Source organism: Pocillopora damicornis, chromosome 5, assembly GCF_964200805.1.
Source record: "Pocillopora damicornis chromosome 5, jaPocDami1.2, whole genome shotgun sequence".
In the NCBI taxonomy this organism is placed as follows: Eukaryota; Metazoa; Cnidaria; class Anthozoa; order Scleractinia; family Pocilloporidae; genus Pocillopora; species Pocillopora damicornis.
In genome coordinates, this window is record NC_142674.1 from 28,629,757 (window position 1) to 28,647,754 (window position 17,998).

A 17,998-nucleotide genomic window follows, 5' to 3' on the forward strand; every position below is an offset into this window, starting at 1 on the left:
AGAAAATTTATGGAATAAATTCATATTAAGCAGTTAAGGTAAAATTAGATCTTAATTCGATTTTAAAACCTTTAGGTAACTTGCGGTTTTTTTGCCAAAGGTGCATATAGGGAAAACGTTCACTATTACATGTTGTATCCATCTTGAAGTCTCATTTTAATTGATATTTCTAAAATGTTTATAAATTAAAAAAAGACCAGCTCTAAACGTCTACGCATGTGACAAGATTTTGAATCAATAACTTACGGAATTTCTATAACGGATGAAAATTTATGTGATACGGAAAATGTGATCGATAATATACCACCGCTATTTGGAAAATCACTAGAAAATTAGTTAAGGTATATATCAGTTGGGTATCAGCTGAGTATCAGTAGAGTTTCGCATCCCACAGAGATCCTTGCTGATGTGTACGTGAGAAGGGTCATAATCATCCTTTGATATTGAAGTTCTTCAGTTGCCAGGTCATCTGTATGCAAATGACCTCTGAGCAATGAAGCTTTTCTTTATTTAATGAGCGTTTGAGGTGATACTCAGTTATAAGACCTTTTTGGATCCCCGTCAAGGGGGTAAATTCTGAATTTCTCTGTTGAGTGTACTTCTTTTGCCGAAATATTATTTCAATCAAATTGAAATTACTTAAGCGTACAATTTTCAGAAGAGAAAAAGGCAAAACATTCAAACGTGCTTGTTATATATTACGAGAGAGGTTTCCTCGCAAAAAGAATTAGTAAATCATCAAGGTGTACTAATTTCCTCGAGGTTTGAACCCCTAGTGACCTTTTCAAGGCAAGCAGCTTCATCCGAAAGATTATCTTTCAACTAAGTTTTGTTATTTATCACGAAACATTGGAAAGAAGACTGAACGGTCTTTCGTTGAAGACTAAAGCAAAGCCATGAACCCGAGCAGTGCAAAACTTGTGAATTTCTGATTAAGCAACAAAAGGTCTGATATTTGCCCAACCTTCCGATATTGGCCATGTACCCGGTTTTGTCCATACTTCACCCAAGCCTAACTACCAAGAATGTGCTCTCAAAAAATAATCTGTGAAACGTTACTATAAAACTACCACTTTCCCTCAAGGTGCCATTTTGCTCGATATTAACGTCAGGGGTTGTTGCAACATCATTGACTTGAGGCTCACGATTTGAGCTTTGTGTTGATAAACTTCTCTAAGAGGGCCTAGTAGTATTCTTAATCTGTAGAAGACGAAAACTTGGAATGCCGTCGAGTTTTTGCCTTCGGGTTCTTCCATTAGATAAGTTATGTAGAGATCAAAATCCCATGTGTAAACAAATAGATAGTCCAAGGTAATATTAGAAATTATTTCCTTGCAGCTAAACGAAGTAAATTGAAAATCAATATGCTTGCTGTTTTCTCAATTAGTATCGCCTTGTCAGTAGCTTTCGAAACAAGTTGCTCTCGTTGCTTAAAAATAGTCACTTTAAACTCTGCAAGATTAATTAAGACATACAATTCATTTTAAAAACTTGTTCGATGAGAGATTTTAAATGTGCCTGCAGTGACTTCTTCAGTTTTTGTTTCAAAACCTTGATGTTACAGAAGAAAATTACGGAGAACTGGAACTGCAAGGTACTACTATTATGTCTTTAATATAAGTTTCTTCAACGAGATGAAAATTCATAGGTCATTGTAAAATTGCCTTCCACGAATAAGCAAAGAACTACGTGAAGTTTATAGTTCTTAGAGGGTAATAGGAAACTTTAAAAAATTCCCCAAAAAATCGCTAATCAAAAACTAGAAGTGCCCAAACGTGTTTCGTTTTTATTTTAGCTGGTTTTCTAAAGTCAGTTTTTCGCGTTATTGTCTCTTAAACATACAATAGAGTTCTCTTTACAACATAATGGAGCTTAACAAGTTTACTCACCCTGTGGTCTGTCGGATGGCTAGCTACTGTCTGCAACACTAGTCTAATACGCCATATTATTTGTGTTCAAAGTGCTTTATTGTATACATACATTACATTGTATACATTTCCAGTGCTAGCAAACAGGCAAAGGAATTTCCAAGCACGGTAGGCTAATAAATGATAACAATAAAATGGATATGATAACTTTGAAAACTAACACTTGTCATTCGCATAACAGCTGGGAAAATCTTCCAATTGCTGATTCAATAGTAAAATTCTGAGCTTCGTGAGGACGGATGTATTCGACATCTGCATGAACTAAAGATTTCGAAAAATTATTTGGTTCAAGTTGTCTTCTATGATTCTATTAACAGTGTCATAGTGTGGGATATTGATCGAATGAAGCCTTTAAGTGCTACTGTGGTTCTTTCTTACTTTATTTACTCCGAGCTTTCGCCGTTCTACGGCATCATCAGGGAGGACGATAAAATATTTGCGCTATGGTTTTAAACGTTGGAGGTGCCACTGTAAATTAGCATAGTGTAAAACTAGCCAGTAGGACGCATGAAAACTAATGGCGTGATAAAATGTTCTAAAATAAGTGTTAAAACCGTTAATTAAAATAGCTCATTAAAATAAATCATTAAAATAGAACATTAAAATAGAAGATAGTTAAGTTCAGTGCATTCCTCACGGGAGTTCAGTCCCGGCTTGTGCTTTCTGATTTAATACGCTTCGTACAATCGCAGATTGACGGGGTCATTTTCACGCGTGATTACTTTGACTTCAATGTTATGGCTGTTGTTGCGATGGTGTGTTGTGAGATGTTTTTTTTACCGACGAGTTGTCGTTGGTCAAGTGTTCTTTTGTTGGATCATGTAGGAATCGTGTCGTGCTTTCGACGTAATATTCGCTGTAATATTTCGATGTAGTGTCATAGTGTAAACTGGAAAACTCGTGTGCATCCGCAGTCAGAGGCTTACGACAAAAAATGGCCAGCAAGGCCCACAAATACGAGGGCCACACCCGTGTACAGTTTTCCTGCTCCTGCATGAGAGGACGGATCCCTTTCACCGGGACAGAATGGATTAAAGGGATCAGGCTTGTGGGGCTTGCTCGGTGCGCAGTACTTCTTCATCAAATCTCCCTGACACTCCTTTGCTTTCATGAAATATCTGAGAGAAAAAAGCAGTTATTACTGTTCTCGTTTCAATTGTGAGGTAAATAAATCTTTGTTAGCTTTCATTGAAAAATAATAATAATAATAATCTTTGGCGTACAGAGCCAGATGATCTATGGACATTTTTCCCTAGAGGTTTTTTTACCGACTCAAATGTATCGATGATGCTTTTCATTAACCATGAAGATCTAATGTAATAAATGTAGTTATTAAAGTCATTCGTTCCTATATACGCCATGGAATTCAACTGTTTTCATGTAACATTTCAGGAAGAGTATTCCAATTTAACGAGTTAGTCTTGGGTGTGGACGGATTCAACACAGTTGAAGTTGCTACCTCTGAAGTTTAAGTTTTCCAGGACAAAAGTCTCGTCGGAAAAAAAGCTTGTTAAAACGCTTTTCGATTGAATGTCTTAAATCAAAACCAAACTTATTACAGCAGCTAATCAGATCTCAAAAGAGAAGAATAAGACAAACTACCAGAAGCGCGGTAAAACGCAAGTAACCAAGTCTTGGTTGGGTGAGAAAGTGGCGGGAGTTAGTTTCTAACCAATCACAATGCTTAGTAACGAAAATTGAACCAATCCTAGATTACTTTCAACCCTCATTTGAGTTTTGGTATCTTACTTGCACAAGTCCTCTGGTTTAGCCTTGGCCTTGAATTTGTTGTGGAACGGTTTAGCACAGTCTTTTCCATTGTCGTAAAACTCTTTCTTGCATTTCAGCAGGTTAGTGATGTTCTTTGGCAGCCTTGTGACATTATAACCATTTCCGTCCATACCACACATCAAGCGGCCAAAATTGTGAATTCTGGCTTTCATATCGGACATTCGTCTCATTGGTTCCATCATGCTGTGATGAGTTTTCAGGTAATCACCATAGCACTGGTCGAGTGTAAAGTTCCTAATGCAGCCCATGAAATTTATTAATTCATGACTGAAAAAGTGAAGAAGAAATGTTTTAGTCAAAGAATCAAAAATGGCAGAATTTTTATTTTCAAGTGATGGTTTGTTCATCAAAGAATATTTTCCCTCGATTCCTCTCGTTCGCGATTTCTCTATATCAAGCCCCTTTTTCTCCAAATGCTTTGTTGTTGCCTCATTTGTATTGTGCCCTCTAACAGCTTCCGAGGGACCGGATCCCCCTGTAAGGCTCTGTAGCATTCTCACGATCTCCCCCTCATTGGCAGTCACTTGGTGGTCAATTTCTATAGTCTTCCTTTGCCCTGCAAACCATGTGATTTCCCCAAAACCTTCCGACTCCCCCCTCACACTCCGGCAATAGATAATAACTGGATCCTTAGTAATCTAATATTTGAAGTTTAGTTCGAGGTAGAGGTAGTTTTTACGAAGCCATAAAAAAAAATTAAAATCTAGTAACCAATGAACATCAAATTCTGAAATAAGTAACCTGCAGTTTGCGGTGCCATTTTTCATTTTCCTGAGAAACGTGCGCGCGCACATCATGTCTTTTTTCATTTTCATATCTTCACTGCATTTACTCACGATGACGTGATTATCACCAGCGGATTTTGGCAGATCTGATAGGAAACAATCAAATAATTAGAAATTAATTGATAACTTAAATGAAACAAGCTTTCTGATTGGTTCTTACTTAAATTCTATTGAAGGAAAGGCCTATGCCACCGATAATTTCATCAAATTTCTTAAATGTACGTACATAACAAGCATGGAGAACAGTTCGATTTAGACAATGATCAAGAGGTTTAAGTGAAGAAAAGTAATAGAGTATGTCTGAGCACCATAACAATCCTTGACGTCTCTGCTGACGTGTCTTTTGAGTTAATAGAAACTCGTTTTCTTCAGAGTTGCTTGTACTAATCTCCTTGTTAATTTCGTAGAAACATCTATAAACAAAATTCTGAGTAAATCCGGGAAAAAGCTTGCGAACTGTACGCCGTAAAAAACCAGATTCATCTGACGTCGCTATACCACGTGACCCATTACAGCTCGTGCAGCGTTCACTGAACACTTACTGCACGAGAGAAAACTGAACCACTGTGCACCGTTCATTAGAAGTGCACTCAACCACGACATGTCAAGCAGGTGAAATTAAGTGGGTTTAGTTCGTTCTGCAGACACCTCTTTTTTCAGACCTGCACATAATTTGTTTTTTATTTAACAATCTTTTCACTCATTCTTTTATTGAGAAGGAATTTTTAGCCATTCAGCTTAGAGGATTATAAATAATTTTATCTTGATTAGAAACATTAGGCAAATTGTAATTCATTCCCGTAACGATAATCGTTTAGAGACAGAACTCAAAGAAATAACCTTTCAAAGTAGTCATCCCGGCAAAAATATTTTGGTGCTCTCTTTTGAAAGTAAATTTTTCCTTAATTTTACGAGAAGTATTTTCGTAATGTTCATCAATGATTTCATTTTTAAAGTCATTGTCTTTGTATATTCGCTCAGAAAGCCTGATTGACAGATGAAATTGTTATGGAGCTTGTCACCTGAACTTTTCTTTCTCATGTAAAACTGTCATTATCAAGTACTTTCACAGAATCATTTTCAATATTATTGCATGCGTATGTTATTTACAGTACTTGAATCAATTATAATTATAATTTATAATTAATAATCAATTATAATTTCCAGCAAGTCTGTTCAAGAAAGTACATTTCGTCGCAAAAAAGAAGCCTTTCGATTTTCATCTCGGAACTTCCTATCATAGTTTATTGACTAAATTCAATCAGCACAAAAAAACCAACTGTTCTCAGCTTTATGCCAAATCTAGCGTTGCGTTTGTTTGTTTGTTTTTTTTTCCGCTTCTGGTCTATATTTGCATAAGAAAGGTTAAATTTGCAGAAACCTTTTGTGTACCGCCTTATGTAATTCTTTTGAGTGTCTTCTGTACAAACCGACCGTCAGCCAAAACTGACTTAGCTATTTTCATTTTGTATAAGTTTATGCAAAAATAACTCTGACTGCTTTACCAGGGTGGATGAATTTATCATGCACCCCATTAAAAAAATGTTGAAGATGGCGGCGAATGAGAGTAACAACTCACAATGCAGCCTGAAAGTTAATTACATATCATTTCAGACCAATATAATGCGGTGATTTTTTCTTCTCTTTTTTACAGCGCCTTGAATTAAAATCTCGAGTTAAGAGTCCATTATCTGTTGATCTTCTGCTAAGATTTCTTCTGCTAAGTAAACATGTGGGAGCGTTTTAACAGAAGTGTTATGAAAACCCGACAAAATTGATTCGCTAACGAAGATATGTATAATTACTACAAACAAGTTAAGAAAGTCATATATATCCAATTTTTTCCCAGTGTTTTCGGATTATACCTGGGAAACTTGATCAAAAATATTATTGAAAAAAGCATACAAGATACGGTAAAACTGTGAAAATCAGGTTACTGCAGCGAATTTTGTAGTTTTCACCTGTACAGTTATCCGCAATGTTTGCCTGCAATATTAAGCCAGTGAACTATTTCAGAATGTGAACTTTGATAGTTTTTGAACATTGATTGTTTGACATTTTTGATAGCTGTAGTCTTGTACAGCCAGTCAGATTATTTGAACCATTCTAACAGGGAATTTTGATTGGCTTATTGTGGCGTGTTCTATGAGAGTATAGAGCATGCTAACGACACCGTTGTTAGTTTTGGAAATAAAGCCTGTTTTGAAAATTGACAGTAATGCGTGGGGAATTTAAAGGATTCTTTATAATAATACAAACAGAGAAGCCTTGACTGTGCTCTGTTCTGTAATTGGTGCAGTAGCTGCTTTTTTTTTTCACTAATCATTCTGAAGAGTTGTAATCGGACAGTTGGCTGTAATCGGACACCTGTAATCGGGCAGTTAAAGCAGCCAACCATAGTCCTTTCAGTCAAATCGACCAATCACAGAATTGATCACAATAACCATAGCAACAACCACTTATCCTAAAAAAAAATCGAGGAAGTTGAGGAATTTTTTACTGAGACATTATCTCTACTGCACATATTTGTCCTAAATGTATTTGTTATTTTCGGAAATTGTAACAGATATGATTTGTTGGTGAAAGGACTTCGTGTCGTCCAATTCTGTCTGTAATCATACTCATGATTGACAAATCGGACTCCCGCTTCGCGGTGGTCCGATTTTGTTAATCACTCTTAGGATTATAGACCGAATTGGACTCCACTCCGTCATATTACAATTATATATCGCGCGATAAAATTGAATTTAAAAAAATGGATAACGTCTCCCCTATGGGCCACTGTAGCTACCGTACAAATCTCTAGTACCCATTCCTTCTCGTATCTTAGCAACCTGCGACAAGACTCGACAAGACAGATTAATACTAATTTGTTTAAAATATGGAAATAATCGAGTCCTATTCAAACGTTATGAAACTAGTTTTTCTTAGTGTTTTCAAACTTTAGTTAAGTTGATAACAACTCTGGATAATCAGTGGGTAGTTGCATATTTTTAACTTCAAAGCTTGGCGAGAAAGTTGCAGCTGGTTGGATTCCATCACACTGTGACCGCATTGCAGAATGTGTTCTTGACAATGGCGACATGTGAATGTTTGTACCATACTACAATGAATACAAGTCTACAATGGCTCTGTGGAGTAAACAGTTGTCCATAAGGAATTTCTTGTCGACCAAAAACTATCAAGGAACATTCGAGAGGTTTATTTGCCGATGTGGAGGAATTTTTGTTAATTTGATTCAATCGTGACAGCAAGCTTTCCGCTTTTGCATGGGTTTCTTTGAAGGCATTTCACTAAAAAACAATATCGCGTTGTATATATTGCAGTGAAGTTATTTTGGCTTGTCTAAGATGTTTATATGATGTTCAGTGAACTGACAGAATAGCATTTCGCATAGTGATGGACCTCTCTTTGAAAACACCACATGCTATTAAATTGCAAAAGTCCCAGAACTTTTAAAATATAAAATGGATCGATCTACAAAGCTGGAGAACAAAGAGGAGGAGCTAGCAGTTCCTGATGCTGGAAATGCTGGGACTGTAGAATGCTTTGAAAGAGGCAGAGTGGAATCACAGGGCGAGGAGACAGAAAGCGAAGTAACATACAGCATCAGTGAAAGAAGCAATTATTTGCAAATCCCGTATGGCTTCCAGAGTAGAGGGTCATACAAACATGCCTCAAAAAACTGCGAGATTGTCGGAGGTAGGAGATAGGGATGATTCCAAAATGGGATGGAGAAAAGGTGCACAGGAAGGGTGTTGGCAGAAGGGAAATTCCAACTTTTTTATCTTCATCCAAGTGATAATGCTGGAAAGTTAATATGCCCATAAAGTTATAAATCTGACATCCAAATAACCAGCACATGCATAGACATTGCTGTCGTAAAAAAATTAGTCTTCTGCTTGTTAGGAGTTGGTGATCATATGATTGACACCCTTCTTAGTAGTTGTATGATTTACTTGTGATTTATTAGTTTTAATTTGTCTCTTTTCCTCAGTGACACACAATTCACGATTCAGGCAGTTTGTATTACTTGACTCGAGAGGAATCACAAGTTGGTCTTATGAAAGTGTCTATAATACAGGTACAATATGTAAGAATAACAGTAACAAGCAAATTTTCTTTATCAAATTGTGGTCTTTGTGGAAATGATGTGTGCAGGACAAAAAATACAGGTAATGATCAAGGAACATGATATTTTCTCTGATGACACAATCTGCTCAAATAATTTCTGTGGGTTAATATACTTATAATAAAGATCTATGAATTTACAAAATAAGACACTAAATATTATGATCTCTTTAATTACGGCTGCTATTCTCTTTGAAATCTTTTATTTGTAATGTATTCTTATAACATGGGCTTCACTTTGTAGCTTTAGAGGACCATTAGTTGTGCAAATTATGAGCTGATTAGAATTGCTTTCAAACAATTTGTTAATTTATTGTTTATTTGTTTTCAGTCACAAGACATTTGAACTACCCCTCCTACCAGTTTAATGTTCTTAGGCTCATTATATTTTCAAGGAAGTTCAATGTTTATTTTGCATTATCCAAAGAGTATGCACTAAAGGCAAGTAACGCTCCTTAAATAAGTAAAACAATTTTTATTAAAGGAGATATAATCCCCATACATACAGTCCAATTGGTACATACAGGACTTACAATTTAAAGTTGACAGGAGGAAAGATGGCTTGAAAATCACATATTTGTATAATTGAGGCTACAGGGTTGTCATGCAGATGTACATGCACATGCATGTACTACACTAAGGGGCAGCTGCTGGAAAAATTTTCTGGATAAAAAAGTGACAGTCATTGGCTGGAATTTAAGTAATTACCAGAGAGTAGGTTCCTTATCTTTTTGCTAGTCATGTGCAGTTTCTCTCTGTATTTGAATGACTGTACCAGTTTTATTCTTCTGCTGGCAATGTGGGAGAACTTGGGTTCATCTGTTGTGTCATTTTGTAAAGACATTTCCCATCAGTCGCCTTTGATGAGCTGGTTCACCAAACAGCTTTACGCCCTCAGGCTGGTGTTTAATTGTTCTGGAGCAGTAATCATTTGTTTGATGTGCAGTACTGCTCATGTAGCATTGTCTGACGAACTTTGACTTACCCTCTTTTTCACAGGGGTCATGCAGTAAATAGCTTTGTGGTTGTGTCTTATGTTCTGTTATTTACCTCCTTGTGTAGGTTTTTAATCTAAACTTCCATGAAGTATTTTCAGTGGCAGCTGAGATGCATTCAGTTCTGTGTATGGTCTTCAATCATGTTAAAGATGAACTTATCACTGGTGGGACAGGAGGCATGAAGGTATAATCCGATAATCTAATTAACAATTTAATTTTTTATAGATAATAAATGTGGATGATGTCAAAAAGCGAATAAAAACAAAAAAGTTGCACATGGGCACAGCCAGCTGTGTCATTGATTTCCTTAAGGCATTTGGATGTCTTCTGTAAGCTATTACAGTAACTGTACAGACCAACATGGAATCTATTTATTTTATACTTATTATAATGGAAAAGGACAAAATTTTGGCATTAGTGATGTCACCTGTGCATCTACCTTTCAATAAATCAGAAGTGGGAACCTATCAAAATACGTGTATAATTCAGCTTAAGTATCATGCAACAAACAATTATTCCAGAGGCACATGTTGAATGTGAGATGAGTGATAGCCAACAAGACCCAGAGGGCCAAGGTGGCCATAATCATTTAATATCCAACAAGTGCAAATGGAATAATTCTTTTATAAAATATAGATAAATTTTCCCAAATTTATTTGTAGAGCATGGTATAATGGCTCATAACTCATGAAGGCTAAGCCAATAAAAATTCTTGAATTGCGTCAGGCAATGATCCAGTTTTTAGTAACAGGTAATTTTCCCTTTCTGCACTGTTATAATTATTTGTCCCACACTAGTGACAAGCCAAAGAAACATCTTTGTATGTCATTTTTTCTTTAACCTTACAATTCATCATACTTCATGCTTTATTATACTTAACTGGCACAAAGACTTGCAACATTTCTGATCCTAGCTGTATGGGGAATGTGTGTTATATATGAACCTAGCCATGGCTCAGCTCAGCTTAGAGTCTCTCTGGCTCAGTTGTAAAGTATGAAAGTGCAAAATCTGAAGGTATGAGGTTCAATTTCTCACAGGGGACTAGGAGTTTTCTATTCTTTGTCCCACACATGCAAGAAGACAGCAAAACATTTTATTAACCCCTAAAGTTGCTTTACACTCGCTTATACCTTGTGAATTGGGTAACAAAAGATGATTTTTTGTCACATCAAGATAGAACTCTGTAGTTGATGGTTTTGCTTATAATTATCTCACCTATTTTCTGCATACTGTATTCATTTGATAACTGTCAGAAGAAGTAACATGTATGTATTTAACACCTCTGGAAATCAAAGGGTGAATTTTAGAAGCTTTCATGGTAACACTTTTAATTTAGACCATTATTTTTTTTTTTTAAGTTCTGGACATTTGGTGAACTAGATAAAAACAGACAGAAAGCCTTGGATAGAGATTCAAGACCCATGGCCAACTATGGTTTAGTTTTGAGGTAATATGATAATTAAGAACAGTGCCAATCTGAAACTTTATTATTTATAATTAAAGACCAGTTGTGATGAACATCCTCACTGACTACAATTTTGAACCTTTTACTCAATTACAAACTTGTATCTGAGTGTGAAAGTGCCAGTGGAGCCTCAAATTGCTTAAAGAAAAGAAACAACAAATAGAAATTTATGTTTTCAAGTGATTAGTTCGAATTCAAAAGGCTACATTTTCATCCATCTCAGACCATCCCTTAGTCCAATTTTGGCTACCATTTTGTGATGTACCAGGCATCAAGAGTCCTAATTAACCCTACTTTACATCCTAACATCACTATGCACATTCTCCAAACACTGTTCTCTACACTTCATTTATTTTTAAACAAATTCATTAAAATAATGATGGGCTTCTTTAGGTAGAGATAATTCCTTTCTTCTCGTGACCTTCATGAGGGATTCAGGGGTGATATTGTTAGGTGATAATAGTTGCTAGCCACTCTCAGGGTTCATAGGGTTAACTCGTTTCATGGGGACTTAATAGGAAAAAAAACTTTGGAACTTTATTAGGAACAAAAATGTTCTTGGGCAGGGAGAAGTGTGATCTTCAAAGGTTTAATTCAGCTGACCTCCTCTGCTTCTTGGTTAATTCAAATGATAATTTTTGGGTTGGTGAAATATAGATACCATTAGAAGTAAACTAATCACTGTTAATATCAAACACAGACAAACAGTTTACTGACTAGCAGAACGAGACGCTGGCACTAGAGAGCAATGAACTTAAAACCAGTAAGGGTGGTGTGTGTGGGAAAGCGTTGACTAAGTGGCAGAGCATTAGAACGATCTGAAACCCAGTACACTGGAAGACCCAAAACTAACTGATCAGGGGCGTGTTCTCTACGGTAGTTACCCACCACCCACGGTGGTCATTGTACTATTGTGTCAAATTAGAGGTCATTTTGAATGATACTAGCATAGTGTGTGATCACAACCACAGGGCATCTTATCCTGACATGGGGGGAAGCTGGGTAAAACAAGTAGAGCTGGATGAAGCCATGCAGGTTAGTGTATGTTGTAGCTTTTGGTCCTGAAAACCTGCAGAAAATGTCAAATTTAAGTATATAATGAAATCTGTACAGTCTTGAAGGAACATCCAGGATCCATAATCTGAAGTTTGTTGAGGATCCATGCTTTGAAATTTGTGACTGACTCCCGATCTGAAATCCACTTATTTTCGAAGTCTGTGCCAAATCTGCTAATGTTGATCCACTTCAAACCTTACTTTTGTTTTTCTACACATATTTTCTTGACAGCGTCTCTATTGTCTGTCTGAACGGAATGTAGTGGCTTACGACATGGAAGGAAATCTTCTATTTCAGATACTGGAGTGAGTGATGTACATGTGAACCTTTGTTAGTGGTTTTTCTACTTTTCAATTTACACTTTATGAGACTACATTGTGCGAGGCTTAAATGTCTCGGAGGTTTGTTTTTATGAGCAAACAAAAAGTGCCAAATTAATGTTTGTCATTTCCTATTTCTTTCTGGCAGCGCTCACCGAGGTCCAGTGACTGGATGTGTTTATTCAAAAGCTTGTAACTTTCTGGTGACCGTAGGAACTGATTGTGATGGTAAGATTTCATGGTTTTAACTCTGCTGAGTGTTTTGTGAGCGAATGTTATGGAGCATATTTTGACTGAGTGTCGAAAAACTAAAGCCAAAGTAATTAGAACCCACCCCGAACACAGGTACATGTTGTAACTCAACAACAAAAAGCGCGCGAAAGCGAGAATGAGGAAGTCACTATGATTTATTTGGTTTATTTGGTGTGAGGCCTACCATACAAGCAAGGGGGTGGGGGAGGGGGGGGGAAGGGGGGTGTGGACACCTCGTCCGTGTTATTCATATGAGTTTTTACTACTTTTCTTAAACCAAAATCATGCAATGGCAAGATTGCAGTTTACTACACTCCTGGCTGATGCGTAATGTGACGCGGTCTTCGAGTGGCAAAACTCGAGACTTCCCGCGATTTTGGCGAGAAGCGTGGGATATTTTCGTGAAGCAGCGCCAATTTGCGTAACACAGTAGGAGCTTAGTCTATGGCTAAGGTGATGCAATCCCACAGTGCCCTTGTCACTTAATCTAAAACTGTCCTATGACAAAGAGCGAGAACGTAAGCTCCAAACAAGTTCACATGACTGGCGGAAAGCAAGAAAACAGAATCTCAAAAAACCAAAATGTGCTCATCAAGTCAAAGCTTGTTATGGTTGTGGTTGTTTTTTTTTTGTGTTAGATATAGAACTTAGTATTTTTCATTTTATTCATATCTATTGATTTTCAGTAAATGTTTGGAGCAGAGCAAAGAGTGGAGGAAAAGTACACACTTTCTCAGGCCATTCTAAGGTGAGCTTATCTTCATTCGATATCAGCTTTGTACTGTCTGTTTTGTACTGAAGACACCATGAACGACACAAGTAACCACAATGTGGGTTTTCAAGGATCCTGATGTTTTTTTTCCTCCGCCATATTCAGGCCATAACAAAGATATTGCTTCACCCTGAGAATTCGGCGCTGGTGATAACTGCTGCCATGGATGGTATCATAAAAGTAAACTCTCTTGACTTTATGGAGGAGATATACAGGTGAGAGCACTAACAGTCCATACTCTGTACTTATCGACTGAAATGAAGTCCGCAAGTAAAATTCACGTTCTCGGAAAAAGTAAAAGAGCCGAGCGAGTACGGAGATGGACGACCTTTTTCGAACAGGCTCAGTTTAAGCCGTTCGGCCCAACACACGAACGATTTTATTGTGGTTTGCCATAGGATGGCATAAGCGGAGCTGAAAAAGTCAAATAATGATACGATTTGTTGCGCTCAAGAAACAGCGTCCAGAAGTAAAGTATACTACCACCTTACTACCTTGCGCCGCCGTGTTATGTCAAATGCACTCGAGCTCACTACTTCTGGGATAAATTTGTGTGCCTTAATTTCTCGTGAAATTAAGTGACTAACCATCCCCTAGTTCTTGACCAGTTGCCCTGTTTTCCAGTCTTACGGTAACGAAAGAAAGTTTTGCGTGCGAGTGAACTATAATTCTTAGGAGCACTAAATATTGACCGTCATTCTTGATTCTCAAGCCAACTTAACGCGCTTTATCATAAACTTTTCAGCATTCCTGTATTTTCTGAGGGAATTTACTGGATGAACATCGTCTCTTCAAAGCTTCTTTACTGCTGTTCTAATCGCTTCATCGAAGTGTTCTCACTCAACCATCTATGTGATTTCTGGGCCTCATCACGCTGCTCAGTGACGTCACTCAGTCTGGTCACGTGTAAGGGAAAGTCAACACGTGTTATGGCTGTTGGAAATGACAGCAGGTAAAGTCGTAAACAAAATGGGGGAGGGCATGGTGCAATTGACGTTCTCAAGTTATTCCTGGTAATGGGGGAGGGGCTGGTTTTAAGACTAAATATCTACAGACTCTAATAGAGTTTGGTAAAACTAATTTTTGAAAGATTTAAGCAATCTCCTTCAATTTTCTTTTTTTAAGTTGTCTTTACTCACAATGAAATTGGTTCTAAAATACGGCAGTGTCAACTTAAATCGTTATTCTGGCATATTAAACTCATCTGCCTTAAGTATCTTTTATTATTAAAACTCACTCGATGACGTTTCTAGTGAGCTTTGAAGGCAGGTGGAGTTACTCAGCACTGAAATCACCATTTTTTTTTTGTTTCTTGTATTGTAGTGTTCGTTTGATTTCTCGAAAGCGTCAGAACCTCTCCACAGTCCTCCCGCCGCCATCCATTTCTCCTCTAAACATGGTAAAAGATGTGGCATACAACAGGGAGTTAAACATGATGTACCTGTTAATTGATGAGCAAGAGATCTGGGTCTACTATACCAGGTAAGAATCCGTTGACACCTGTCTGGATCAGCGCTAAAACCACGAGTTTGCACCATAGTAGGGGAAATGTTTTCCTTCCACACTTTCGTTATCGGATGTTTTTCATTATTCATATCTTTTGTGCTTCCCCAAAAAACCTTACAGACTGAGTTACATGACAGATAGGACCGTACGGGAAAATATTTGGCTTTCGGTTTTGACGCACGGAGCTCTCTGCCCTCGGTCTATGCATTCAGACCACGACCACTTGTTCACTAAGTAAATGTATCATATGACGATACGGCCTAAGTGCGCAATTCCTTAGAAAGCCATAGTGAGGGCTGACGTGAGTAGGGCCAGATGGATTGACATAAGCCTGTCTGTAGAAGGCCGTCCGGCCCTACACTCACACGGCTCTTTTGCGTTTTCTGAAAACGTGAATGTAAATTGTGGACTTTAATTGAAATTAAGAAGAGTGCGAAAATGAGTCGGCCTTCTCGATGAATTACAAGGTTCTTGCGCTGAATCGAAGAAAAGAAAAGAAAAGATTTTACTGTAGAATCTTTTTAATAGTTGTTCAGTACGCTCTCTTCAAGTACTGCAAGTACGTCCTATTTAGGCTGTCAGAAAAAGTTTGAAACACTTGATGCATAAATCATAAAATGCTAATTGACTGAGTTTTGTCAGGCCAGACGGGAAACCGGCCTTCCAACTCTGTCATTACGTATATAATCATTTCCCGAAGCCGATCAGTTTTATGGGAGACAACTTTGGGCGCCATGTATGAAGGTTTTTTCAAGTTTCTAATGAATTCTTTTTCAGGACGAATCCAGCGACACGAGTGGAGTATTGGAAACTAGACTTTATTGAAGACATCCATAATCAACATTCTCAAGATGCTTTGCAGAGGTCCAGAGCCAACAGTCCATGGCCTAATGAAGGAAACAGGTAGATAGCACGTGTAGATGAAACCCCTAACCATGAAGAATTTGACAGTCTAGATATGCGTAGAGCGCGCGATAGATTCATCGCGCGGTTACATCTCTCTCTTTTTTTTTTTTTTAAATTCCCAGCTTAGGATGGTAGGCCTTTGCTATGGTTACTGTAATAAATTCTATGGTTGGTGGATTTATTTGAGTATACTCAATGTAATTGGCCATGTAACTGTCCGATTACAGGTGTCCGATTACGACCAACTGTACAGTTACAACTCCACAGAATCATCGAGGAAAATGAGGCAGTTCATGTACTAATCACGTTTGAAGAAATTTGATGATTATTATTGATTTTAGTTTTCAAACATTCGGTTTGCTTGAAGAAAGATGTTTCCAATTCCGTTCCCCTTGTCAGATCCCCCAGTCCTGAATCACCTCCGCCTGGTAGGAGTTCTTTTCCACCGTTAGAGGTCAGCGGAAGGGAATCAATGTTATCCACTCGTAAGGAGAAAGTCCAGATCACGTGTCTAGGAATATTGTATTCCCCGATAATAATGACGTCACTGGAGGGAGATGCATGTCCTGATACAACGCATTTCCTTATGGCGGGAACTCAGGTGAGTTGCCACTTAGGGGATCAGGGGAAGGGGGTGGGTGGAAGTGATGAACATTGGTAGACTACACAAGCTGTTTGAGTTTATCATTTCTAACCTGAGAGTGACCATTATGTTAAATCTCTTTGCCCTATTTGGCGGAGAGGTCGCGTAAATTTACCAGATCATTACATTACATTTTCTTGAATAGTTTGTCTTAGATAGACTCTAAATTCTCAGGAATAACCAATAAGGGTATGTACCTTCGCCTGTTAGGAGAATTCGCTCTCAGATCTTAGGATCATTCTAATGAGAGACGTTCTTGTGATCTTTTGCGAACCAATATCATGGACTCAAAAAGAATTTGTTTCACTACCACAAAACGATATTCTACAATTTTCTTCTAAATGCAAAGAGACCGTTGAGTTAATAATAATCTAAAGAGTGGACCGGTAATTTTCACCCATAACACGGCTTCTAAAGTTCAGTGGGAATTTTATTTTCTTTCAGGATGGGCGTGTCCTCTTTCTTCACATGTTTTGGCAAGGACTAAAATATCATCAACTTCAAGCCAATAAGGATGCTGTAAGTACATGTATTTTGAGAAACAAACCTGGCCGGTATGTCATAATAAATAGCAAAAAATTCCGATCTGGTGGAAAAACATCAGCCGAAGCTCAAACCACTTTCCGCGGCGAGATGCGGCAAGCCGTTGTGTTTTTTTGCAGATGGACTGTGAGTTCATCACTAATAATTTCCCGACCCGGTGCCACCTGCATTTCGTCAAGTCCTTATGATAGTTTGCCAGTATTCCGTTTTACTTCAGGGTGGAGAGAGATGTTGTGGAGGCAAAGTGTCTTGTCCATGGACAGATGAGAATGACTTTGGTCAACAATTCACACGAGATCCGAGCAGGCTACTTGCTCCGCAAGAGGCTACTTGCGTTTATAAGACATAATGTTTCAGAAAGGAACGAGATTCAACTAGTTATTTTAATTAATTTACTCGTCAAATGCCTCCTGCTTGTTTATTGTACCCTCGGTTTCACAGCATCATTAGTTTCTTGAAAGTTGATCCGCTTTTTGTTTTTGAAGGTTCTTCAGGTTTACCATGACCAGGACAACAACACTCTGGTTACAAAGTGTCGGTATCCCAAGATTGTTATCCATATTTGGTCTTTGCCGCTCCTACAGTTGATGAAGAGGATTGATTGTGACGCTGACATGACATGCTTTACACGCATGGTATGATCTGAAACGCTGTGTTAATGATAAGTAGACATAACTGCTTCCTGTGCCGCTGTTATCGTGCAGCGCATATCGTATTATTTCTAATCAGTAAAATTTATAACAAAAGTCTCGGACGTGATTTACTCGCAGCAGTCCGATTTTGCACTGATTTTAAACATTACAACTTGCTCAAATGTGATAGCCGGATGAACTAGTATAGTTCTCTTAAATTATTTTATAGATTTGTAATGGGACGGTGTGCTGGGATACATATAGTTGGTT

At 37.8% G+C, this 17,998-nt stretch overlaps 2 protein-coding genes across 5 annotated transcripts in view; one reads left to right on the forward strand and one right to left on the reverse strand.

The window, feature by feature from the left end:
• The window catches only part of LOC113684840 (uncharacterized), a 51,268-nt gene that overhangs the window by 18,210 nt on the left and 15,060 nt on the right, over positions 1–17,998 (forward strand). For 2 of the 4 annotated variants that reach the window (XM_089207690.1, XM_089207689.1), the window contains exons 3-18: positions 7,510–8,206; positions 8,502–8,588; positions 8,967–9,076; positions 9,698–9,817; positions 10,992–11,080; positions 12,070–12,133; positions 12,386–12,459; positions 12,623–12,702; positions 13,413–13,474; positions 13,604–13,713; positions 14,244–14,450; positions 14,822–14,980; positions 15,782–15,907; positions 16,310–16,511; positions 16,998–17,072; positions 17,582–17,731. In XM_089207690.1, the coding sequence (XP_089063816.1) occupies positions 7,972–8,206; positions 8,502–8,588; positions 8,967–9,076; positions 9,698–9,817; positions 10,992–11,080; positions 12,070–12,133; positions 12,386–12,459; positions 12,623–12,702; positions 13,413–13,474; positions 13,604–13,713; positions 14,244–14,450; positions 14,822–14,980; positions 15,782–15,907; positions 16,310–16,511; positions 16,998–17,072; positions 17,582–17,731 (1,950 nt within the window). In that variant the 5' untranslated portion in view covers positions 7,510–7,971. Of the gene's footprint in view, positions 1–7,509; positions 8,207–8,501; positions 8,589–8,966; positions 9,077–9,167; positions 9,350–9,697; positions 9,818–10,985; positions 11,081–12,069; positions 12,134–12,385; positions 12,460–12,622; positions 12,703–13,412; positions 13,475–13,603; positions 13,714–14,243; positions 14,451–14,821; positions 14,981–15,781; positions 15,908–16,309; positions 16,512–16,997; positions 17,073–17,581; positions 17,732–17,998 lie in introns of those variants that run through there. The other 2 variants (XM_089207691.1, XM_089207692.1) reach the window with 2 other exon arrangements.
• LOC149046342 (uncharacterized) lies at positions 115–4,390 on the reverse strand. Its single transcript, XM_089207703.1, has 2 exons — positions 3,678–4,390; positions 115–3,046 (listed from the first exon to the last, which is right to left on the reverse strand). The coding sequence occupies exons 1-2, from the start codon at positions 4,211–4,213 to the stop codon at positions 2,851–2,853; spliced, it is 732 nt and encodes a 243-aa protein (XP_089063829.1). The 5' UTR covers positions 4,214–4,390; the 3' UTR covers positions 115–2,850.